Below are 20,544 nucleotides of genomic sequence, written 5' to 3' on the forward strand. Positions count from 1 at the left end.
AGGCAAGTGGTGCGAGACCATTAACTGATGGAATAGCAAGGCTTGTCTGTCCTTAAAATGCCACAGACTGATAAATGCATGCTGGGGCCAAAAGATGTGCTCACTTAGCCGTTTTGTTTTAATTTAAATTGATGAAGATACAAATAACTAAGCTGTTCTCAGTACGCATAGGCGAGGCAAAATAGCTCTATTAGTGCTCAGGGAGGCTGCTATGCAAGGTGGTCAGCTGCTTCGTTTCAGATGGTGTGCTCTGTCAATGGCAGTTACGTGTCGTGTCTGCATCTTTGAAGACAGCTCAATTGCCTGTAATTTCCAAGACGATTTTGTCTGTTGGAAACTATTTTGTTACATCGGAGGCCTCTAGTGCCTAGGCAAGCATTGTCAGGAGTCAGAAATTAAGTAAGAGCTCAAGGAGAAGAAAGAATAAATATGACCACTGTGATTGGAACCTGCATCTCCAGATAACAAGGATCTCGAAGGCAAGCAGGATAATATTCATTCAATGGGGGATGAGAAAGAGGTTCAAAGTTGATATTGAAACATATGTTAGTAGACAATTATTAATAATTTAGTATTTAGTAATCAATTGCCACTCACTTCCATACTTTGGTAAAAGCCTCATTTCAACTTGCTTACAATTTCAGCTTCCAAAAATTGTGTACTTCCAGCTATTGTGTACTGGTTCTGTCTCCTGTGATGGAAGAGATGTATCCAAACCTGTGTGATTGCAGATCTTTGCAGACTATTAGTACCATACCAGTTATTATTAGTACGTACTTGTTGAAGGTATAGGTATTTGACCTTCTCTAGGTTCAAAATGAAGCTGAATTATAATTAGCTGGGTTATTGGAAAGGACAGCCAAAACCTTTTCTTCTTCTGTTGGAAGTAATCTTGGCTGTAATTTGAAGAAATTATTCAAGGGACAAAATATGCAATCATACAGTGTTATTCTGTGTCAGCTCTGATGAAAATTGACTAACGTAAGAATATTTATGAATGCCTTCTCAAATGTTATCATAAATCATCACTTAAACACTTGTTTAGTTTTCACAGACATATTAAGACCTGTGCTTTACCTGAGTTTTGATTAAAGAAAAACAGATACAAGCAATATGCAAGAGAATTCTTGTAGGTACTAAAACCAGGTTTTAATAGAATTAACTTTGCGTTGTGTATGGACTCTTCTTCCTCCCACATTTTTGTGCAACTTCTTAGACATTGCTGCTTAGCAAAGGGAGATCCTGAAATACAAGCAAACACTGTCACTTCTGATGTTCAGTTTGGAAAAAATGTGATGTTGAGGTTAGTAGCTCTCTAGAGCATCCTGATGTGTTAGTGGGCTGATACTGGCAAGCTGGTTCTAGGCTCCTATCAGAAAGACTGCCTCTGAACTGATCATGAAGACTGCTTTGGTCAGAAGGGAAAGATTTCTATTACACAGAGAGGATTTTGTAGATGATAGGTTTGATAAAAGATAATTGCCTCTTTCCTATCTGTAATCAGTGGTGAAAGTGTGATTCATCTTTTCTGTTTTGAATGCTTCTCTGTCACCATTGTAGAATCATAAATAGAATCATAGAATAGTTTGGATTGGAAGGGACCTTCAAAGGTCAGCTGGACCAAACCCCCTGCCGTGGGCAGGGACATCTTCAACTAGATCAGGTTGCTCAGAGCCCCGTCCAACCTGACCTTGAATGTTTCCAGGGATGGGGCATCTACCACCTCTCTGGGCAACCCGCTCCAGTGGTTCACCACCCTCATTGTAAAAAATTTCTTCCTTATATCTAGTTTAAATCTACCCTCTTTTAGTTTAAAATCATTCCCCTTGTACTGTTGCAACAGGCCCTGCTAAAAAGTCTGTCCTCATCTGTCTTGTAAGTCCCCTTTAAGTACTGAAAGGCTGCAATAAAGTCTCCCCGAAGCCTTCTCTTCTCCAGGCTGAATAACCCCAGCTCTCTCAGCCTTTCTTCATAGGAGAGGCGTTCCACCCCCCTGATCATTTTCGCGGCCCTCCTCTGGACCTGCTCCAACAGGTCCATGTCTTTCTGGTGCTGAGGGCTCCAGAGCTGGATGCAGTACTCCAGGTGGGGTCTCAGCAGAGCAGAGTAGAGGGGCAGAATCACCTCCCTCGGCCGGCTGGCCACGCTTCTTTTGATGCAGCCCAGGATACGGTTGGCCTTCTGGGCTGTGAGCGCACATTGCTGGCTCAAGTCCAGCTTCTCATTCACCAGTAGCCCCAAGTCCTTCCCGGCAGGGCTGCTCTCAATCCCTTCATCCCTCAGCCTGTGTTGATAGTGGGGGTTGCCCTGACCCAGGTGCAGGACCTTGCCCTTGGCCTTGTTGAACCTCATAAGGTTCACACGGGCCCACTTCTCAAGCTTGTCCAGATCCCTCTGGATGGGACTGAGTATAGACTCAGTATTGTGTATCGACTGAGTCTAGAAAGCAAACTTGGATTTATATGCCTAACTTCTAGACAGTCTGACACAGGTGGGATGAACCCTACCTCTCTGCTAGCATAGCACCTGGTTTGTGCAGCACAAGACAACCTTTTTCTCCTAGAGAGCTGAATCACTGGAATTCCAGCTTCCTCCATGTATCTAATATAGGCAGACATCTCAGCTGTGGCTTGAGGCTGTCGCGTAAATCTGCTTCAGCCTTTCCCTTAATCAGGGACTCAGTGGGCTGGGGGGGGTCACAGATTAGACTAACAAGCTGCCCCTTGTGAGGATTTTGGAGAGGTGGGAAACAGAAAGACAGGCTACCAAATAGATGCGCGTGAGGTAACCGCAGCTCTAAGAGAATGATGTGAGTAAAACCAAGCATCACTGTCATTGTGTGAATAAACTGAGAAGTCTGTGATTTGTGACAGTGGGTTTTGCAGTAGTAGGAAAGCATGAGGAGGTGGAACTGGTCTAGAAGCCATGACAAGGGCAAGAAAATAGGATGCTTCTGAAACTAATCAACATAGGTGTTATGTTGATTTGGGTCAGAAAGAGGTAAGAGGCATGTTTTGATATGCATTACTTGCAGGAGATAAAATCAAGCTGCTTAATACCAGTTAATGCATACCAAGTAATGGCTTAAAGCCAATAGGCCTTTCAGGTGGACCTATGTGAAAGCACATTTCTCCACGGAGCTCAGAAATGGAATAATTGGCTCGTATTGCTACTTCAGTAACAAACACCGTGATTATTTTTATCTTCTCAGGAGAAAATATGTGAAGTTAAATGGCTGAAGAAAAGTGAAATCTGGAGATGATAACCGTGCTTCCTCAGAGCATAAAGGACTTATTGAATAAACATGCAAAAGACTTTCATACCAACAAAGGGAAAGTATTTTTATGTACAATGCTCTTTTAATCTACGGACCAGCTTCCGCAATACCATTTGTATCAGAGTAACTTCCTGTGCATAGGATAATGGGAAGCTTTCGGGAATTACATGAACACTTTAAGAGACCACCCTAGTCCCCCAAAAAATTAAGTGTGTTAAAAAAAGGAAAAAAAAAGTGGGAATTGGAAGCAATCATATATAGTAATATGGAATAAATTAATAGATTTTCCTATGCTGTTAAAGCATTAATAAGGCCCAGAGGTTAAAGAATCTATCTCTTCATATGGTTAAAATATGTTGCAGTTCTAGAACAAATAACAAACAATGACTGAGGACATAAATATTGTGCTTCAGGGCATAAGCCAAAGACTAACACATAGGCAAGAAATATTTTAGTTTACAAGTATATTACCTAACTGTAGGATTTTTTTGCCTTGTAGTTGAAGTCATCTATTGCTATTACGATGGAGCATGGATCGCACCTGGAGCTCACCTGTTATGAGATCTGACTACATCTTTTAAATTCTATACCTCTACACTACTCACTACTGTGTTGCTAAAGTTTTTATGATTGTTAGTCTATGTTTTATATCTTTAAAGATAAATTAATAGAAAGTGTATTTTTTATAATAAAAAGTTGGCATTTCTCCAGTGCTATTTCTGAAGTTGACCCAAGGAAGGCATTGAGATTGTTAATCACTTAAAAGTAAAGACAGCTCTATAGTTAGCATCCATTGAGGAAAGTACTGTTTTACATCCTCCATAAATATTTAATTATTAAAGAAAATAAGATGGAACTGTTATGGTACAAGTGACTTCCTGCATCTGATTACAAAAAGGATTCTCAGTTTGAAGCCTGATCTATTTTAACAATACAGAATATGTTGTCTGGAGCAGCTTATTTCTCAGTTACAATAAAATAACCAAATTTGAGTCTTCAAAAGGCATGTTACAAAATCCTAGAAAAGAGTCAAAATGCTCTTCTTGGTTTGAAATTGTTATCTGCTATTTGCAGCACTCTTACTCAAGGTGCTTAAATTTATTTTCCTTCTTTTAGTTGCATGATTTTGTTCTCATATTTACATTTTACTTGCTACTTTTCTTGTTTATGGCAACTAATTTTGTGGAGTTTTAATGATATACAGATTTTAGCACTGTGATTTTGTTTTAAAAAGTTGGAGTCTATTTCAGCTTAAAAAGACAATGAAAAGTCTAGTTATTCAGTCTGAATTTCATGTCTAAAGTTACTTGATAGCATCCTTCTAATATTCACAAAAGAGCAACAGGGCAGATGAGATTACAATTGGAAACTCACCAAAGTAAATTGATGCCTCTCTTGGTCCTGAACATTGCTGTTAGCTGTCTTCAGCTTCAGAAGTAGATGTGGTGCCTGAGAAAAGGTGTAAGGCTCTTTTTCAGCTGGGACAAGCAATAAAATAAATTCTGCTGGAATGGATGAAAAAAATTATCACCCAGCAGCTAAACCTGAAGAACTAAGTGTAAGTAGGTGACTTAAGCATTCTTGATTTCATACACTTCTTGACACTAAGTCTCTTATGATCTAATTCTCAAGTATTAAACTTAACATCCTACTTAGATTTGTTATAACTTTCTATTTTATAACTCAATCTGAAAATGCCAACATATGTTTGTGTACCTTCAGATTGCTAGTAACATGTATTTTTAGACAACTGAAATAATGAGAATGTCAGTGTGACAATAGGAAAAGCTTATATTGATGACATGGCAGCATGTTTTTCCAAAAAGAAATCAATTTCTAGGCAAGAAAGGCAACAGTAAAGTAGGTAAAGTGTTTTGCTTTTCCCTGAGAAGATACAGAAGGGGATTATTGCATGAGCATTAACTCATGACAAAGAAGCAATTAAATAATTCAGTGTATGGTGATAGCCAAATTGCAATTTTAGCTGCAAACTAGTTCTAGACTGCAAGAACTAAGTTGCAGTAGAGAGGAAAGCTGAATTAACAATTGTGATCCTTATTGAGAGAAAGGAACAGCTTAACTTTGCCTTTGTTTTTCTTACTCTAAAGTGTTCATGGTAAACTAATATAACCTATGGAAATATTTAAAATGTAGAGCATAGCATTCAATATTCCTATGAATCCTGTGTAATAGAGAACTTTGCCATACAAACCTTGGTACATGAAGTGCATTTTTAAAATAAGATTAGAATTGCGGTAAATGCAATGAAGGCATTAGTTGTTTCAAGTGCATACTTATAGTCCAGTGATGTCAATCTTGAGCAGTCTTTAACGATCCTTGACAGGAACTTTGTATCTAATTTTTAAGAATAAATCTGTCTGGTTAGGTCTACAGTTACAAAAATGAATGACATGGGAAAACTTAAATATGAAATATTCTTGAGGGAACCTTGATGAAAGTGGCCCAAATTTCAGATGTCAGAACCGAGCATTCATTCAGCTGTCTCAAGCTGTCCTATTGGACACCTGAGTGTGTAAGGGAACTTTACATGACAGAGCAGAGCTTTAAACAAACAGATAGGCAATTTGGTTTTCATCCTTAAACAGGTTTTTAATAAAGTTTTTAAAAAATACAGAAGACAGGCAAATTGAGTTCTTCTTGAGAACATGCAAAACAAGTGCAGTTAATTACCTAGATAGAAGATAACAGTCTGAAATCTTCCAGTTCAATGTTTTCATGTTTTGTTTGAGGATATTGTAAAGTGTACTACTGGGTTTTATTATTATTTTATTATAATATTTATTATTATTCCTCTACTCGTTATTACTCATTACTCTTTTTTCTTCTCATCTTTGAACATCCTCAACTCTGAGGTCAAAGATTGCTAGCCATTGTATTTGACTATGGGACTGGCAGGATATTTGTGATGATGTTGTTTATGCTCTCTCTGTGAGGGTACACAAAGCTCTCTTATTTAAAACATTATTAGGGCATAATATCAGGGAAGCACAGAAAAATTTACATTGGTGGGGCCTTCTGAAAGTGATCTACCAATCATTTTTTACAAGCAGAGCTAACATCAAAGCCAGAACAGATTTCTTGGAGCCTTGTCCCATTGAGTTTTGAGTATCTCCAGGGGTGCAGGTTCCCTGACCCCTCTGGGTATGGCTCAGGTGCATGGCCCTCATGATGAAATACTTTTCCCCTCTCCTCCCTTCCACTCCCCAGTATGTCCAGCTGGACTTTCCCCTGCTGCCATGTGTGACTGTTGTGGCTGTCTCTTCACTGTGCATCGGTGAGGAAAGTGTGGCTCTGTTTTCTCCATAACCCACTTTAGGTAGGGAAATCTATAATTAGAATTACTCACACTGACTTTGCCTTCTTGTCTTCTGCTAAACAATCCCAGGACTCTCAGCTTTTTGCTGTACATCACATCCTTCGGCCTCTCGTCTCTTGGTGGCCCTCCCCTGGAATCACTCCACGCACAGCTATGCCTGTGTTCATACCCAGTACACTTGGTCATTAATGCCCTATGTGTGGGAATCTGTTCTAGTCATTGGTCAGTCATTTGCTGTTAGAAATGTTTCACAATTTTTGTTCTCTTTCACCTTTTTTAGGTAGCCAACATCTCAGTCCAAATGGTAACTGCAGAAGATAAGTTGGCAAAGAGGATTCTGGCAAGGAAAAAACATGGCAAATTGAAATTGAAGAAAAAAGATAAGTTCCTGTGGAATCTTCAAAACAAAATAATTCTCTTTACCCTCATTCTATCCATTTTAGGAGTTGTAACCTGGACATTACTGTGGCTGTTCATTGGTGAGTTGCTGAAAGCTCATGCCAATTTCATACATCACTATCCCCAACAGCATTTTCAGTTGGTTTTAGAATCTCGCTTGTCCTGAAGGCTTTTTCTAAAATAAACATGAAACTTGTTTAAATGGGGACTGAAAGACTTTTGAGCATCTCTGTTAAGACTTCAGACAGTTGAATTAACAAGTAATTATAAGAGCAGGCATAGCTGCTGGCTTTAGGAAGTGTGACTTTTCATTTTAAGTGTTATGCAAAACATTTTTTTTACATGTGCTAGCTAATGGCGCAGACCTGACAGTTCCTATGAACGTTATTCCTCAAATTTTGATTTCCACTGTGTTTCTTGGCCTGCTGAAGGCCAAATTCTTTGTCTTTCATGCACAATAGATTTAAAGAAATTAAAGGGGAGTAAAATATACAAGGCAAATATTTATAAAACCTGTAAAAACCCTGGACAGGACAAGAAATTATCACTCCTGTGGAATGTTTCCTTCTTACTTGATGTGTCTAAGTGGACAGTAAAAGCTATCTTCTCCTCTTTAAACCCCCAGTGCTAATATTGCCTAAGATTCCTTAGGGATGCTCCAGAATCTGGATGTTAATATTGCCTTCATTATGCTGGTTCATTTGTATGATGGTATCTTATCTTGCCTATAGGGAACAGGTGCTCAATTAACTTTCATGTTGTGGTACTCATCTAGAACAGTTTGGCTTTGAAAACATAGTGTTCATTTGGTAGTCCTTTCCACTGTAAGGCTGAATAGATTAATTTGGTTTAGAATTTAATCAGAAAAAAAAAGTTGTTATTAAAAAACAATAAAAATACTGGAGGCTAACTGTCTTGTTTCTTGCAGTTCAGGCAGAAAACAAAGATGCATTGTATTTTGTTGGACTGTTTCGTGTTGCCAACATAGAGTTTCTCCCAGAATATAGGCAGAAGGAGTCGAAAGAATTCCTCTCCGTGGCACAGAATGTGCAGCATGTGGTAAGATGAGTGGGCTGCTTGGCTAGCAAAAAGATCAGAGCTGTGAACAAGAGGTGTGACTTTCAGGTGCCATTGAGTCTGCTGTGTTCTGCTTTCCCACCCCCAGGGAAACTATGTACAAAGGGTGGCTATCTGGCGGCAGGAAGGAACTGAGTGCTTTCAGCTTGTTAATCACAAAGTGAGTTTTGAAAAGGTCTGTTTGACTTTTACATTTACTAAAAATTTTACGTATTTCCCCCTACAAATTGGAATCTATGAATAGAACTCTACACAAGCCCTGCAAAACGTAATTGCCATTTTTAAGACATTAAACCGATGAAGTCTTTTGCATTTAAATTGGTATCTGCTGCCAGTCTTCTGCCTTAGAGGATCTGTAATTACCCTAGAACTCTCAAACATATTTACATTTACATTTCCTTCTGATGCCAGATATTCTAAAGATCATTATTCTTCCCAAACACCTTGCATCAGTCAAAGCAGAAATAGCAACCTGTTATAGGCAGTTAAGGCTGCTCTAGAGTGGGAAGAGAGGGCTGGGAATCTTGGTTAAGAGCAAATTTGACTTTAAAGACATATGGTGTGGGGAGGAAAAAGACATTAACGCCAGGAAATACAGCACTGTCCACGTAAGGATTCAAGCAATAGTAAGAAAACTGCTAAACAAATAAAAAAACCAATAATAATGTCAGGTGGAACCAAGAGATTGTTGAATAATTGCTAAGTTTTTGTTATCTTATAATATGAACTCATGTTCCTGTTTTCCAGCTCTATCTTTTTTCCTCCTTTAAAAGCTGGATCACAAAAGGCTTGAAAGCAGATAGTCTAGTTTTCCTAGTCCTGCATCTTAACGACTGAAGTGCTTTCAGCCAGGGCTGACAGACAAGGAGCACAAGAAGTGTCCTTTCCCCACTCTCCATGGAGCAGGTCTAACCTGCTGTGAGCCCTGTGTCTTGCTCTTGTCCCAGAGCATCCTGCCGTTGTCCCGCATAGTGGAGAGAGGCAACGGCAGCTGTGAACTGCCAGTGTCACCACCTACTGCTTGAACGTAACTTGGAAATTATTTTTTTTTGTCTGTAAACTTTGCCTGAACTCACCAACAGATTTTACACTGCTGAAACTGCGCTTCTCAGTGACTGTTGACTAAAATTGTTAGTAGGGATGTGGGGAATTTGGGGTTTTGTTTGTTTTTCTCCTTGAAATCCTTTTGTTCATGGCTCATGGCCCAGAGACCCCCAGAGTGGTGATGGAAGAACCTCTCAGGCTAGGCTCCTTTTCCCTTTGATAGCAATATATAAAATCCCTTGTAGCCTAATCCGGAGAAAAACTGAGCTCCACCCATTTTATTTAGGCCCTTAAAATAATTGTTCAAACTTCCTGTGTCAAACACTAGAAATTAGGGACTAATACTAATGTGATTTTTACAGCCTTTGCTTCAAAATAATCCGTGTTACAGTCCTTTGGGCGTTAATTTTAACCATTAAGCAGCAGGATGAGGTCTGAACAGCTTGAGGTACCTGCCACCTTGTGGCTTTAGAAGTGTGCCTCTTTGAACAAGGGGAATGAAGTTACTGTCACACTGGTATCATCACACACATATGAAGAACTGGTGGAATTGAGAGCTTACTTTCCCCAGAGGCAGTCTCGCAGTATGAAGTGAGCAGAGTTTTTCCTTCTCCGCATATATTACACTGTGTCTTGGAAAGAAATACGTTAATACGAAGCCATTAGTGAAGAAAATAGACACAAACTGAATTGAAATGCAAGAAAATTCCACATAAAAAAACCTGCTTAACTGCGAAGGTGATCAAACACTGGAGCGCGTTGTCCAGAGAGGCTGTGGAGTCTCCATTCTTGGAGATATTCAACGGGACATGGCCCTGAGCAACTTGGTGTAGTTGATCCTGCTTTGAGCAGAGGGGTTGGACTAGATGCTTTCCAGAGGCCCCTTCCAATCTCAGTCTTTCTGTGATGCTGTGGAAAAAGCTGTCATATGTGCTGTTAACTGCACCTTAGTACCAACACACGAAATGTTAGGAATACGTGCTTATTTCCTGAAGACTGGCCCTAAGTTTCAGCATCAGGATAGGGAAGCCCTCTGTGTTTGGGATTTGTTGGGCAAAGAATGTACATTCTTCTCAAAACTCATTTATTTGGAAAACGCATTGCTGTACATGTCAGCTGGCCATGGGCAGAAGATTTGATGTTTCCTAGGAATATCAGACTTGTTATGGGTGCGTCACAGAGCTGGTCTGTTCATGTCTGCTGCTCTGCCTAGCTTGGCTGCTGTATGTCTGGAAATGTGTGCAGATTGCATATTCTTGGTGGAAAAGAGGATGTTCCTAGGAAAGCCTAGGCATATAAAATCTCTAGGTATGGCTGATTTTCAGAAATGCTAAATCTTCATTGGCTTAATACTTTCTCTTTCAGATGAACTTGGTCTACACAACCTCTTCTTTCTCCAAATTTTATAAGCAGTCCACAGTTTCAGAAGTCAGGTAAAAGCATGGTTAATGTAATTGTATTTCTGCTGGGTAGTATGTAATAAGCCCACAAGAGAAACCTATTTTTGGTGGTTATGATTTAATCTCTTTGCTATGCACTTGTACTGATAGCAAAATACATTTATAACCTGTACCAATTCATTTCACAAAAGTAAGGGCAAACTAAAGTCATATAAGCCGTTCCTTGTCTGCCAGGAGTATAATCTAAGGTAAACAGAAATAATGTCCCTGAAGAGGTTTGGTGATGCTTTGGCTGATAGGTCACACAGAAGTTTAACCACTTAAACATGCTGTTAGAGCACAACTCTGTATTATTGACCAAGTTGCACATATTTTATAAGTAATGTTATTGGTATAAAACTGTTTTCTACTGACAGAAGAAGGGGAAAATCCCTATACTGCAATAAAGTACATTTACGCTAATATTATGTATGCAATTAATTCTAGAGGATTAGTTATTCCAATCCAATGATCTTTAGGAGATAATCCAGCTCTAATTCAAGTAGACATGATGATTTCCATAGATCTCAAAAGTCAGGAGCCCTCAGGAATTCAGCCTAGTGAAGATCCCCAATTGGGTGTGAGGAGCACGTTTGGCTTTTTGGGCTTTTTTTTTTTATTTTATTTTTTAGGAGAGAAAATACATTCAGTGTGTCAAAGCAACAAGGCAAGACAGAAATAAGCCGAACTCTTCTAAATTTGTACTTCAGAAGCTTGTGTTGAGAGTCTAGTCTTCAGAAAACTTTCCACATGATGGTAAACTGTAGGACCTCTTTATTTCAGTAACAACAACAATGGAGGCCTCCTTATTCATTTCTGGATCGTATTTGTGGTACCACAGGCAAAAGGCCAAGTGCTGTGTGAGGATTGTGTGGCTGCCATTTTAAAGGATTCCATTCAGACAAGTATCATTAACCGGACCTCAGTGGGAAGTCTTCAGGGCCTTGCGGTTGACATGGACTCCATTGTACTAAGTGGTTAGTATTAGCACATACCCATATCCTTGAGGAAATACATTTTTATTGAAGCAAACATTTTTATCTTGGACTAGCAAATTCTATAAATAAAGCAAAATCTTTATCCAGCATCTTTAGCTTCTAATACTAAAATTATTACAGAGAAAAAAAAAAAAAGGAAAAGGAAAATCAAAACCAGATTTGAGGTCAAATCAGGGTACAAAGTATCCCTTTCCACATGGATCAAACTTTAGCCCCTCCATTGAAAATGAGATTCTTGTCACCCCTTTATTAAAGATTAAGAAACTGATTATAAAGCTGCCCATTCATTAAACAACTCCTGTGCTATTCCTGTCTGGGGAAGAAGTGTCTGTTTAATGTAATTAGCTACAAAATATTGTATGATTTTCAGCTCTATGAACAAAGGACAGAACAAGCTTCATTCAACAACTCTGTCCAGCTGAAAGCTGGAAAAGACTGTGGCCAAGGGTGAGAAAATGACCTCCTGGGTACCTCTGTCTCAGTCCTTCAATTAAATTTTGACTGCTTAATTGACATGCAGTCTCTTCTTGCCTCAGGAGCTAAGATGTCTGGGGACATAATACCTCCAAAGTTGCTTGCAGAATTTACAGAAATGAAGGGGGCTTGGGCAGCCTCCCTTGTTGAGATAGCTGTTTCATCCTGTGTGTTTAGTGTTATGATTAAAGAAGTGGAATAAATTAAACCCTGAATTTAAAACCCTCATTTGGGCAAATGAGAAGACTCACACAACCTTTTTTCTGTGCAGCAGGTCTTCGGTCAGATTATTGGTCAACAACAGGAACAGGTAATTCACCATTTTGGCAGCTTCCTGGCAGAGGAGAGGTGGAGAACAAAACTTTTAGTTTGTGTCTTAGATTCAAAGATACTGGTCAGTGTTAATTTAAGAGGGTTAAATTCAGCCTTGGCATTTATGTCCTGAGTTGCTATAAGAGTGACCAAGAGTCTTGCATGTGACAAATACAGAAACTATCTGCCTTTAGTGTGACTGGTAAATTTTTTAGATGTACCTGGTGGCATGGTAGGAAATAAACTCAGTCGGTTAGTTGTTTGCTATTCACTCTGTGCTGAAGAGAAGATTAAGCTTTTCTAAACTGGGCAGTACTGACTTTAAATCTATTTATTGGCTTTTGAGATAAACAATAGCAATGCTTTTGTCCGTTCTTTATCCTCCTTTACTCTCTTTTCTCCAAGGTTAATAATGAGTTTTTCTTTTGAATGAATTCCCTAACAGAAATTAGTTTAAGCAGTTCAGTTTTGCCAGGGTTATGGGAGACACTACTTAGATACCTGCTTGGTTTCATGGTGTAAACCTCCCAGTAGGGTACTTTGGCAGTGTGCAGAGACTTTACAAGCAGTCTAAAAGTACAGCGCATCTATGTTCGCTTGTATGTGGAGTAGGTACCTAGAAAAAATGTGCTACTAGGCTAAGCAATAGTATACTAATCACCTTTGATGCAGACACCTGATAAGTCTCTGCTGGGCCAGCAGTTGTCAAGCAGTGGGGATGTGTTGGCCTCCCTTGTTCCTTGACACAGGCTTACTTTTCATCTTGTGAAGGTGCACCCTTTCAGTTTTTTAAGGGCTTTATACCTTTCCATGTCTGTATTTGTCTTTTCTGAGACATTAACTTGCTAATAATTCAACAATTACATTTCCATCTGTGTTTTCTGCTTCTGTTATCTTGCAAGGTTTTAGCTTGCATACTTTCTCAGAATTCAACAATTACTTTTATCAGTGCAGCCAACTCAAGATCTCCTAGTACTGCTGTCCACAGGTGGACTTTGGGTCACAGACCCTGGGCCGTGGTTTGCAATGCTTAGATTGATATCAGCCCATAATTTCTCAAAATTCAAGTCAATTTTGCTACAGCATTCATTTGCTCAAAACCTTTCCTGACTTTAACTGCAGAGCATAGCAATATCAGCCTCTCTCACATATCCTTACATATATTTTAATTATATAAAAGAATTTTGTGCATTGGTGCTTACTTGTATAGCAATTTCATCTCCCAGTTCAGTCTCCCAGGGCAGAGGAATTAGTACAGTTAGGGTCAATTTATTCTAGAGTGCCTTCCCTAAAGGAGAAGAAAATAAGAACAGTGCAACACAAATATTGATTCTAAGGCTTTTTTAGGACTTATATGGTATCTTTCACACAAAGGGAGAAGGATGACCTGCCACATTCTAGACGCCTTTCAGAGATTTACAGTGTAGCCAACCACAGGTGGCAACTGGTATCTATGAGAAGCATAGTGCTGGTATGCAATGAAGCTGCAGGGGAACAACAACATGGATTGCCACAGGAGTTGAGAAAGTCTTATAGCGGTGGAATTTCATTTGTTGGGGTACCTTGACTGTGTCTGCTTAGGACTATAGAATATGGTGCAGAGGTTAAAGTGTTAATGCAGCAGCATACAAGGAAGGTGCATCGCCTGGCTGTATTTTGAGAGCAACAGAGTTACTTTGGCATGAAGCTGCACCTAGTTATTAGTTCAGGCACAGCACTGGAGTGCGGATTTATTGAAGAATGGGTTGGAGAAGGGACTTGTCACTCGCATCAGCTGAATCTCTACTTGCATTGCCATGGTATCTGGCTATGCAGGGTCTGCTTGGGTAAACCAGCTTTGGTTTCAAACTGGTATGCTTGCATTACTTCTAATTCCAGAGCCAGCTCTGAAATCTCTGCACCATGCTCCTCACCAGCAGTGAGCTCGTCACATTACTAACTACTTAGTAGAAATAACGGTAGTCACATAATTCTGAAGTTTATGATCAAAGCTGGCTTTCTTAGGGGTGAGTAAATAAGCACAAATAAGTACTATAAAAAATAATGTTATTGGGAAGAGATAAGAACAAGAAGGAAGAACGAAGAACAATGGCTCAACAAAAGCTTTAAATAGTTATAACTGTAATTCAGTTGAACGGTATGTGACCCTTACAGATTGTTCATGAACATTCATAGCATCAGTTTCAAGATTGTAAATTAGAAGTGGAAGTCAGACAAAGCCTGCCACTTCCTGTCTTGATTAGCTGCTGGTTAAAAGGCCGATATTTAATTTGAGTCAACAATTGATAGTGAAATTTCACAGTACTCTAATTGGTGTTCCACGACAGTAACTATTTCAGAAACTTGTCTTTTTAATAGGCAGAAATTAATGCAAATATTTACTTTGGATCTTATTCTCCCTAATTTGCATTTTCCTCTTTCTCATCTCTCAAAGAGCTATGTTAAGAGTTTCAGATATGACCAAACAAAAAAATCCCTAAGCTTTTTGCTGAATGGGAGCTGCAATATTGAATTGAAATAAAGACCTCAATATGTTTGACTTGAAAGCAACAATTGTTTCAGCTTAATTGTAAATTTGGATGCAAGTAGGGTCATTTCCTGGTGATTCTTATCTAAATTATGGCACAGCCTTTTTTGCCTTTTTTTCTTTTTTTTTTTTAATAAAAGTATTTTGTAGGCTAGGCTGTATTGTTTACATTTCACGGTACTTCCATGTCTAACAATGACTTCTAATGCTGTAAAAGTTTTCAAGGATTGACAGGACAAACTCCTGCTCCCAATTAATTTTGAACCTGCTTTGAGCAGGGCATTGAACAAGAAAGGTCCTAGCATCCTTTCCAACCTGAATGAATTAGTGAGTCTGAATTTAGTGGTAGCACTTACAGCTCATTTCACAATAAAATATTGTTTGAACAATAATCTAAAAACCCCAGTGTAATACAAAAATGTAGCTTAATTTTTATTTTGTTTTTATTTTATTTATTATAAATATCCTAATATCTCTAGGGTCGAGCAGTTAATTTCTGCCTTGATGAACAATTCCCAGTAAACAATTGTTAGATTTAAGTACTTTATCCTCTGGGAGCTCCACAGATCTTTCTTAACTGCGAATGCCTGTTGTACAAAATGGCGGTGCTTTTATGCAAATAGCGTACAAGGACCTATTTACAGCACTGTTTGTAGTGTTCTGTAGTTTTATGAATAGACTTTTCCTTGACCACAGACTTGTAACTAAGATGCAAACAGTGGCATACACTACTTTTTGTTTTCACATTTAGCAATGCTTTCATATGTTGCTTTAGTTTAAAATTATTTTTAGGATTTTTTTTTTTTACTCTATGAGGATTTAACAGTTTTGTAGTGAGTGTCCAGTATTGAAAATGTGACATTTCTACAGGAACAAATTGTATGTATGATCTGTATGCTGATCACCTACATGAGCACTTTCCTCTGGATATCCATGCTACCTCAGGGGGAACGATCTGCTATTTTAAGCTGATTGCATCAGTGGGCCATCTTATTCGTCTTTCAATAGTATCCCTTCAGATTGAAGCAGATAACTGCATCACTGACTCGTTAACCATTTATGACTCTTTGATGCCAATCACACATAAGATACTGTACCGGTGAGTATAAATTTTCATTGAGAATTCATTGACAATCATTTGGTTTTTTGTTGTGGTTTTTTTTTTTTCCTATAGATTTGTCAACTGCATTTTTGGTGGGTTTTGGTTTGTTTTGTTAAAAATACTCTGATCTTCATGCATTATGCGCACATCACCTGGCAAAATACTTTTTTTTTTTTTTTTACAAAAGTGGAAAGGTTGATCTTGCTAATAAAAGGAACAGTTAAATATTCTTTAAATTCTTTTTTATTCTTCAACTGGAGTGCATCTTCACCTACCTGCAGAACTATGAGAAGTTCACACATTACTGGGCGGAATTTTCTGTTTCTTATCAGGAAACAGATGCTAACTAAAAGAAAATGTCAAAATTTCCTTCCCTAAGCAAACTTTTCTTCCATATGAAGATTAGTGCTCTTCATATGAAGACTGACGTTCTAAAACTAAGTCTTGTGATTCTTTGGATACTTACCGCCACTCACCAGTTCAGCGCTTTTTTTAGCTGCTCTATTTGAGTAGTTTAGAGGGTTATTAAAATCTAGAGTTGAAGCTCTGATGGTTGAAGGAAGTGGACTATTCTTTATTTTTTTATTTTAAAATTATTTTTCTTTTTTTTTTTTTTCTCTTTTTAGTGATGCAGTAGGCTTGTTTGGGGATTTTTTGTTTGAAATACCTGGTAACTAGTTCCATAGGGCTCTGTTGTACCAAAAGATGAAGACACCACCTCCATCAAGTAGAAAGAGCTCAGTGTTTTGACCCCTGAAATCCTTTTCTCTGGCCTGACAGTGTGTGTATAAGCCTCAAAAAAGAACACTGGCTTTTCAGTCCCCTTCGAGAGCTGTCCTCTAGTAATCTGAATCACTCACTGACTTGTCTATAAAACAGCAGATGGTGTTCACTTACTTGTTAGTATCTGTAGAGGACTGAGGCTATCTGCTAGGTAATGCGTATGGAAAGTAACATTTTTTTAATGATGAGATTAGTTGATTGGCTCAGATTCTTAATTTCTGACTTGAAGAATAACTTGCCTGTCTTTCCCAACCCCAAGCTAAATCTGTTGGTCTAATAAAATAAATCTTCTCTTTCTACAAGCCTTTTTTTACTATTGGCTTCATTCATTTTTGCTTGGAGTGAAGGCCGAAAGTCAGTATTATCTCCTAGAGCTAACCATTCCATCTTCCTTTTCATGTTTGCAATTTCTTTCTTTTTTGTAAGAAGTGACTTTCCCATACTGAGTTTCTAACTTGCCTTGTAACTGATACTTTTGTATTTAAGGGCATGGAGTTTTTACTAGGCTTTGAAGTAGGCAAGCTCTGCACCAGTGGAAAATTTGTGCACAGAATGAGAGCAATGTTTTGGGGTTGTGTTTGTTTGTTTTTTTACTGAGTGCTTATGTGTGTACTCTCCTTTCTTCCCCCTCAGAGCTTGTGAACCAGCCGATTCATTGATGTCACTTGTGTCCACAAATAATCTCATGCTGGTAATGTTTAAGGCAGCACAAATAAAAGAACTGAAGGAATTCCATGGCTATTTTGAGGTCATTACACAAGAAAGTAGGTTTGTTCTGTGTTTGGAAATGTGTTTATTATATAGTTTCTGTCTAAGATCCCAAAGTGGCTGTCATGTTCCTATGGATAAATGACTCCTGTATCTCAGTTTCTTTCTTTCTACATGCTTGTCTCCCTCCTTCATCTCCTCTGCATTAGTGAGTGTCTGTCTTCCTCTTGATTAATTTAATCTGTGCAGATTAGCTGTCCTTAAGTGAAATATGAAGGGAGAAGGCTGAATCCAGTACTGACTGAATTCAGTTGGTCAGGACTGCAATGTGCCAGTAGATGGAGTTGTTATTCCAGGAGTAGCACTGCTTTGGCCTCTCTCCTGGTTTGAGATTCAGTGATGACGTTAAAGGTGGAAGGAGTTCAGCATTAAAACTACTTTCAGAAAATAAAACTTCAATAGCTTTGTCTGCATTTTCTGTCGGTCCCTGCCTCCTCATTAACACAAACGAGTCAGTTATGTTTATGCGTCAAGTCCATAATCTGCTTTTTGTTGCTTTAAGCTTTAAGAAGTGGTTAGATCATAATCACAAATAGTACAAGGAACATCATGCTAGTACCACAAGGAGAAAAATCTAACACAATCCAATGCAAGGAAATTCAAGCTGCTCAAAAAGATGCTGCATACTTTCCATGTTGAGAGTAATTAAGCATTAAAACACCATCGTAAAAGCATGTGATAAATTCTCTAGCATAAGTAACTTTAAATTCGGGGCTCTTATTTTTGTTTATTTGGTTGGTTTAAATTCAGGGCTGGGTTTTCTTTGTTGGTTTCTCTTTGTGTGTATTTTGTTTTTAATTAATTCCCTAAATCCATTGAGCAGTCATAAAAGGAAGTTTTGGCTTCTGGAAGGCTGATTAGATTAGCACATTGTCCATTTCACTTCTAACTGGCTTCATTTTAAGACTAGGGATCCTCATGTACTACTGCAGTGTGGATGTATTGATGTGCAACACTGTTCGCTGAGACTTGTTTGCAGAACTGCCTTCAGTGAAATAACAGACATAAAACTTCACAATGTGTTCTCCTGGTCCTACAGAGCCCAGCAAGCATTCCTAGATTTTTACATCCCTGTCTGTCTGTCTGCATCATTGGAAAGAGTATCTTTTTACAGCTTGAACCCAGATAAATATAATACCTAATCTGCCCTGTTCTGCGGTGGAAGACTTCAGATAAATTTTGATGCTTAGTCCACTGAATAGCTTTGCTGGAAATATATTAAGGTTTACAAACTTTTGCCTCCTTTTTTCACCCTAGGGTGTGGAAACGCAATAGTGACAAAAGAGAAGATTGGCTATGAAGGGAGAATCACAAGTCCCTATTACCCAAGCTATTATCCTCCAAAATGTCTTTGTGCATGGAACTTCCAGGTAACACGAATCTCTTTCTCTCTTAGGCACTGTTGTGTGTTTTCGGCACACAGAACCTGTAAGTATAGCAGAAACAATTGTGTAGGGAGTAACCTGCATCCTTACAGATGTGGCAGTTTATAGAAATGACATAGACGAATAGCTGGCTGTGCTCAGGTTTTTTGTGTTGGGTTTTTTCTTTTTTTTTCTGTGCGTTTATTCTAAATGAAGAGAACATAGTTCCTAAGCTGTCCTATTATAAAGGTGAAGAGCTGAGATAAGTTTTGATGTTTAGCCTGCAGAATTGCTTCACGGCAGAGAATGTAAGACTTTACTGTTTTTAATTCCCCTCTTCTCATCCCCAAAAATTTGGAAAAAAAGTATGTGCAGAAGAGTCCTCTAACCTAGTTATTACTGCCACTTCTCTGATAACTCTTCTCAGTCTGTTTTGTTATGCTTAATAAATTGAATTTTTGTCTCCTAAGATGGTCTGTCCTATCAGCACAATCCCACAGACTGTTTTTTCTTGGTATCCTTTTTCTGCATCTTTTCAGGTACTTGCCTGAAAGCAAATGACCAAAAGTTTACATCTGTTTAAAATAGTTTTGTTGTGCCTTGTCTGATGACATTAGTATTTCCCTATTGATGCTGTTAAAATATGATCTTTGACTTATGGTTTGCCCTTGGTGTTTTCCTCTCTAAAGAATCCGGCAATGGATACAATGCCATCACTAGTTACCCATCTTTCTGCTTAAGCTACTCATGTCTGGTTAAGCTAGTGGTTGCCCATGTTGAATCACACCAATCTGAACGGAGTCCAGCTAGCCATGACCTACAGCCTCTTCCTCTTCTAGGAAGCTATGGCGATTACTTTTTTGTTGAACTTCAGGTCTTCAATTCACCCTGGACTTCTGAGGGAGAAGTTTCTGGACACTTAACATAAGCACCCCCAAGACTTATTTCTCAAAACAGTTTAATTTCCCAGTAGTTCAATGATGAAACCTCCCTCATTTCCCAAATAATGTTTTCTGTAAGAGAGAAGGAGAAAAATACCCATTTCTGGATTCTTGTCCTGAACCAGCCCTTGTTTTTAAAGGAACATTGCCTTGTCTTGCAAAAAGGTTCTGTTCCTTTTAATAAAGGAAATTCGAATTAATTATGAACCCTCATGATAACTGCTGGGCTTAAAAATCTTTTGTAAAATGCTAAAGAATTCTTGACTGAGCAGGTGCTGGCAGAAGACTACAATATTGTGGTAGAATAGCTCCTAGCATTACAAAGGTGACACAGGTATTCAGTGCAGTATCTAAGCTAACAATCTGCTGGGGCTGTGTGTCCCTACACAAGTAAATTTGGATGTGTCTGAGTGCTTTGATCTTGATACAAAAGCTGCTTTCTATGACCAGTGGCTTTCTGAAGATGAAAGGACTGTTGGCTAGAGGGGGAGAAAGCCTGCAGCTGTGGTGGTGCTTTGCCAACCTTTGCTTTTACTCAAGACTGAATAGCTGGCAGATGTCTCAAGTGCTGGCTGTTGAGCCGGCGAAGTCAGCACAGCTCCCAGAGTGTGGCATTGCCAAGCATCGTAATTGCTGAGATAAATCTAAGGGCTTTCATGTACTATGTTCACAAAAGGAAAAAGAAGACTGCTTGCACTGTCT

At 38.7% G+C, this 20,544-nt stretch overlaps 1 protein-coding gene across 1 annotated transcript in view; it reads left to right on the forward strand.

Moving 5' to 3' along the window:
• Nucleotides 1–4,772: 4,772 nt before the first annotated feature.
• Nucleotides 4,773–20,544, forward strand: part of TMPRSS7 (transmembrane serine protease 7) — a 29,875-nt gene continuing 14,103 nt past the window's right edge. Inside the window, exons 1-9 of the mRNA XM_075169136.1 lie at nt 4,773–4,835; nt 6,895–7,093; nt 7,942–8,072; nt 10,500–10,567; nt 11,357–11,550; nt 12,317–12,355; nt 15,755–15,983; nt 17,403–17,533; nt 18,795–18,907. Of these exons, the coding sequence (XP_075025237.1) occupies nt 4,788–4,835; nt 6,895–7,093; nt 7,942–8,072; nt 10,500–10,567; nt 11,357–11,550; nt 12,317–12,355; nt 15,755–15,983; nt 17,403–17,533; nt 18,795–18,907 (1,152 nt within the window). The 5' untranslated portion in view covers nt 4,773–4,787. The remainder of the gene's footprint in view (nt 4,836–6,894; nt 7,094–7,941; nt 8,073–10,499; nt 10,568–11,356; nt 11,551–12,316; nt 12,356–15,754; nt 15,984–17,402; nt 17,534–18,794; nt 18,908–20,544) is intronic.

The sequence above is a fragment of the Calonectris borealis genome, chromosome 1 (assembly GCF_964195595.1).
Source record: "Calonectris borealis chromosome 1, bCalBor7.hap1.2, whole genome shotgun sequence".
Classification (NCBI taxonomy): Eukaryota; Metazoa; Chordata; class Aves; order Procellariiformes; family Procellariidae; genus Calonectris; species Calonectris borealis.